This window comes from Rhagoletis zephyria, unplaced genomic scaffold (assembly GCF_001687245.7).
Source record: "Rhagoletis zephyria isolate East Lansing unplaced genomic scaffold, Rhagoletis_zephyria_1.1 Rzeph_scaffold_00798, whole genome shotgun sequence".
Lineage (NCBI taxonomy): Eukaryota > Metazoa > Arthropoda > Insecta > Diptera > Tephritidae > Rhagoletis > Rhagoletis zephyria.
In genome coordinates, this window is record NW_016157882.1 from 180,112 (window position 1) to 183,342 (window position 3,231).

The 3,231-nt window shown below is 35.7% G+C and overlaps 1 protein-coding gene across 1 annotated transcript; it reads left to right on the plus strand.

Annotated features, from left to right (window-relative positions):
• The first annotated feature begins 145 nt into the window (after positions 1–145).
• LOC108361581 (zinc finger protein 660-like) lies at positions 146–2,536 on the plus strand. The gene is made up of 4 exons (XM_017614223.1): positions 146–562; positions 634–1,581; positions 1,644–1,993; positions 2,056–2,536. Exons 1-4 carry the CDS (start codon positions 401–403, stop codon positions 2,150–2,152), a joined length of 1,557 nt encoding a protein of 518 aa, XP_017469712.1. The 5' UTR covers positions 146–400; the 3' UTR covers positions 2,153–2,536.
• Positions 2,537–3,231: the final 695 nt, after the last annotated feature.

Genomic DNA, 3,231 nt, shown 5'->3' on the forward strand with positions numbered 1-3,231 from the left:
ATCACAGGGTTGCTTTTAGCATTTAGATTCTAAATGCAAAAATGGAGTTGCATTTAGTTGCATTTAGGTGACGAATTTTGTATGGATAAATGTACATTTAGAGTAGCATTTAGAGCTAAATGCGCTAAATGTGCTTTTACGCGTAAGCAAAAACAGCCCATAAATTGACGAAACGTTCTACATTTGATTTGGAAATAATCCCTTGTTAGAAGGTAGCGTGTAAACGTAGTATAAAATCGCGATGTTTTAGGAATTAAACGGCAATGACAGCCGAGGAAATTGAAGAAGTAAACAAAGAATTGACGGATATATAAATAAAAAGTTAACAACTTTTAATAAAAATCAAATTATACCACATATTTTCCTACAAATTCGTACTCCGAGGCTGCGAAAGGCTGAAATGTGCACAATGGACGCAACAATAAAGGAATGGCAGCGTTGGTGTCGCCTTTGCGCGAAACATGATGGCAATTACCTCGATATATTCACTGAAGAAACGCCATTGGCTCTGGATTCGAATATCAATATTCCTCTAGCTGTAGAAGAATACTTTCATATCAATGTACGTGTTTTTTTCTTTTACTAAATGAATGAGTGCAAATATTTTTTTATCGTTATCCTTTACTCGTATAGGTAAAGCCCAAGGATGAACAACCTCTCCTGCTATGTACGGAATGCTACGCTACGCTTTCATCGCTGGAGAAATATGCTGAGCATGTGAGAAAAGTGCAAAAAATGTACCATGATTTGATAAACACAAGTGATACCGGCGAAATTGCTTTTAAAGAGCTATATCACAAATACGGGCTATTTGAATGGAAACCGTTTAAACCCCTCTTAATTCATGATATGGAAACGTCAACAACTACCCCGGACATTGAACAAGTTTTTATTGCTGATGCATCAGTCACTGACGGTGGAGATGAAGATATGGAAGAAGAGGAAGCAAAAGATTTAGTGCAAGCCACTGAAATCAAGGTAGAACTTTCTGATACAGTCAATAGAGGTAACCAGAGTGTGGGGGAATGCGCCCAGATGAACGAAGGCAGTGACAGCAGCAGCAGTAGCGGTAGCTTTTCATCTGACACCGAAGATTTTGAAGAACAAGTTATATCAAAGAAAGTGCGTAAAAATAGTAAAAATTCAAATTCGCTTGACGGCGAAGAGTCCAAAGAAGGCACATATTCTTGTAACATTTGCCAACAACGTTTTATACAAAGCAGAAACTTTGCACGCCACATGAGGCGCAAGCACGGCACGGAAGCGCCAGCAGTATGGAGATGTCCGCACTGTAGTGAATCGTTGAAGTTTAAGAAAGAGCTGGAACGCCATATAAAAAGAATGCATGCACCAAAAATTTATCCATGTCCACATTGTGATAGAACATTTAAAGGAGCCAAAGTCGCGGAGAATCACATAAAAGCTGAGCACGAAGGCGTAGGTTCATTCATTTGTGAAGAATGCGGTGAAAGTATGCGCACTAAACATAAGATTATCGAACATATGGCCACACATACGGGCCAAGGTGCATATGAATGCAAAGAATGTGGCAAACATTTCAAAAGAAAACAGACTTTGAAGGTAAGTTAATTTATAATACATATATTGGGGATTGAAGAAACGGGTTAATTTTTTTCATATAGAGACACTTGGAAATCCATGGCGATAAACATATCTGTGGCGAATGTGGAATTGAGCTGAGTACATCAAAGGCACTGTTGAATCACATGAAAGTGCACTCTGATGAAATGCCATACAAATGTAATTATTGCGGGCGCAGATTTAAGCGAACAAAAAATCTAAAAAACCATCTTATTACGCATACTGGTCTGAAACCTTATTCCTGTGACTTCTGTGATAAAACTTTTTCAACTGGTTCAAGTTGTCGTTATCACAAAAAGCATTTGCATCCAAAGGAACTTGCAGAGCAGGAGGCTGCAGGCGTAAAAGCTTATACAAAAAATATACCCAAATTGCATGTTTTAAAGGCGATGTGAGTAAAAAATTAGAAACATTTTAGTTAAATAAGTAATTAATTAATTTTTTTTTTTGCAGAACGCAAGCGGCTGGAGATGTTGAAAAGATTGAAGTTAATGTGACCGACAAAAGACTACGACTTCCAAAACTGGATGCAGAGTTACCTGACGCTTAGAATATAAAAAAAAAATAATTGATAAATATATAATTGAATGGGTTAATAGTTTTAGATTTTAGTTTTTGTACTGTTCTTATCCACATAGCGTTTGTTAACGCATAATCTTGTTCTGGTACGAATCGACAATTTTTTAGTATCACTTCCACAAAAAAAATTCCGTTTACATATGCATATGTGTTTATGTATTTAAATTTTTAATGACTGTATTGTTTGTATTTAGCCTGTGTTAATATTTTATTGTTATATGTAGCAAGCCCAACTATTTTTATATGCCTACTAGGGAAACAATTTGCAGTTTAAATATTAGAATAGCATTATAGGGAGGGGTTTATTTAATTTTTTATTAAAATTTACTAACTGGAGATGGAAATAAAATCGTTAAAATAGATTTGCTGCTTAGATTGTGTGAAAATCTCAAAGAAAAACTTTCTGCTTCCTGCTACTGTCATACATCTTAAGGCGGTTAATTAAAAAAAATACTTTATCGTCAATGGGTTATGTACTTCACGAAGTGAAAAGTCATTGCTAAGATCAATGAACTGCTGCTACTTAGGGCAATTATTTACATATGTTTGTATGTACATATGTACATGTGAAGGTAATCAATCTCCATCGGTTTTATTGCGTGCTGCACAAACACGACAATTTTGTGACAAACATACATACGTGCTTAATAGCAACAACAACTATGCATGCAAAAAGCAAGTACGCCCATCGCGTAATCCGCTTAATGTAATTGAATAACAGTTTTTATTCGCAGATTTGTAATGCAGAAGAAATTCTTAGAAACCTGTTATCAACAATGAAAAAAGAAGGAATGATATACCACATACTACTTACATACGTACATAAATATGTATGTACCCACTGAGAAAATAGGTAAGCATCTTACGAGGTAATTCATGTTTTTTCAGCTTTTCGTAACAAAATTGTTATCATGACTAATGCCACTTAATGGCAAAGCACAGAATGAACACCTCCGATGGCGCCTTACGTTGTAAATTTTAAAATAATGTGCCGCCGAAGATGCTTTACATTCAACGTACCTTATGTTTGATACCAAATGTACATTCTAA

Bases quoted from the DNA above. Each gene is read 5' to 3' on its own strand.
- LOC108361581 (XM_017614223.1), top strand. From the start codon at position 401: ATGTGCACAATGGACGCAACAATAAAGGAATGGCAGCGTTGGTGTCGC. The intron at 1,582-1,643 runs GTAAGTTAATTT...TTTTTCATATAG, and splicing joins AAAGAAAACAGACTTTGAAG to AGACACTTGGAAATCCATGG. The intron at 1,994-2,055 runs GTGAGTAAAAAA...TTTTTTTTGCAG, and splicing joins TTGCATGTTTTAAAGGCGAT to AACGCAAGCGGCTGGAGATG.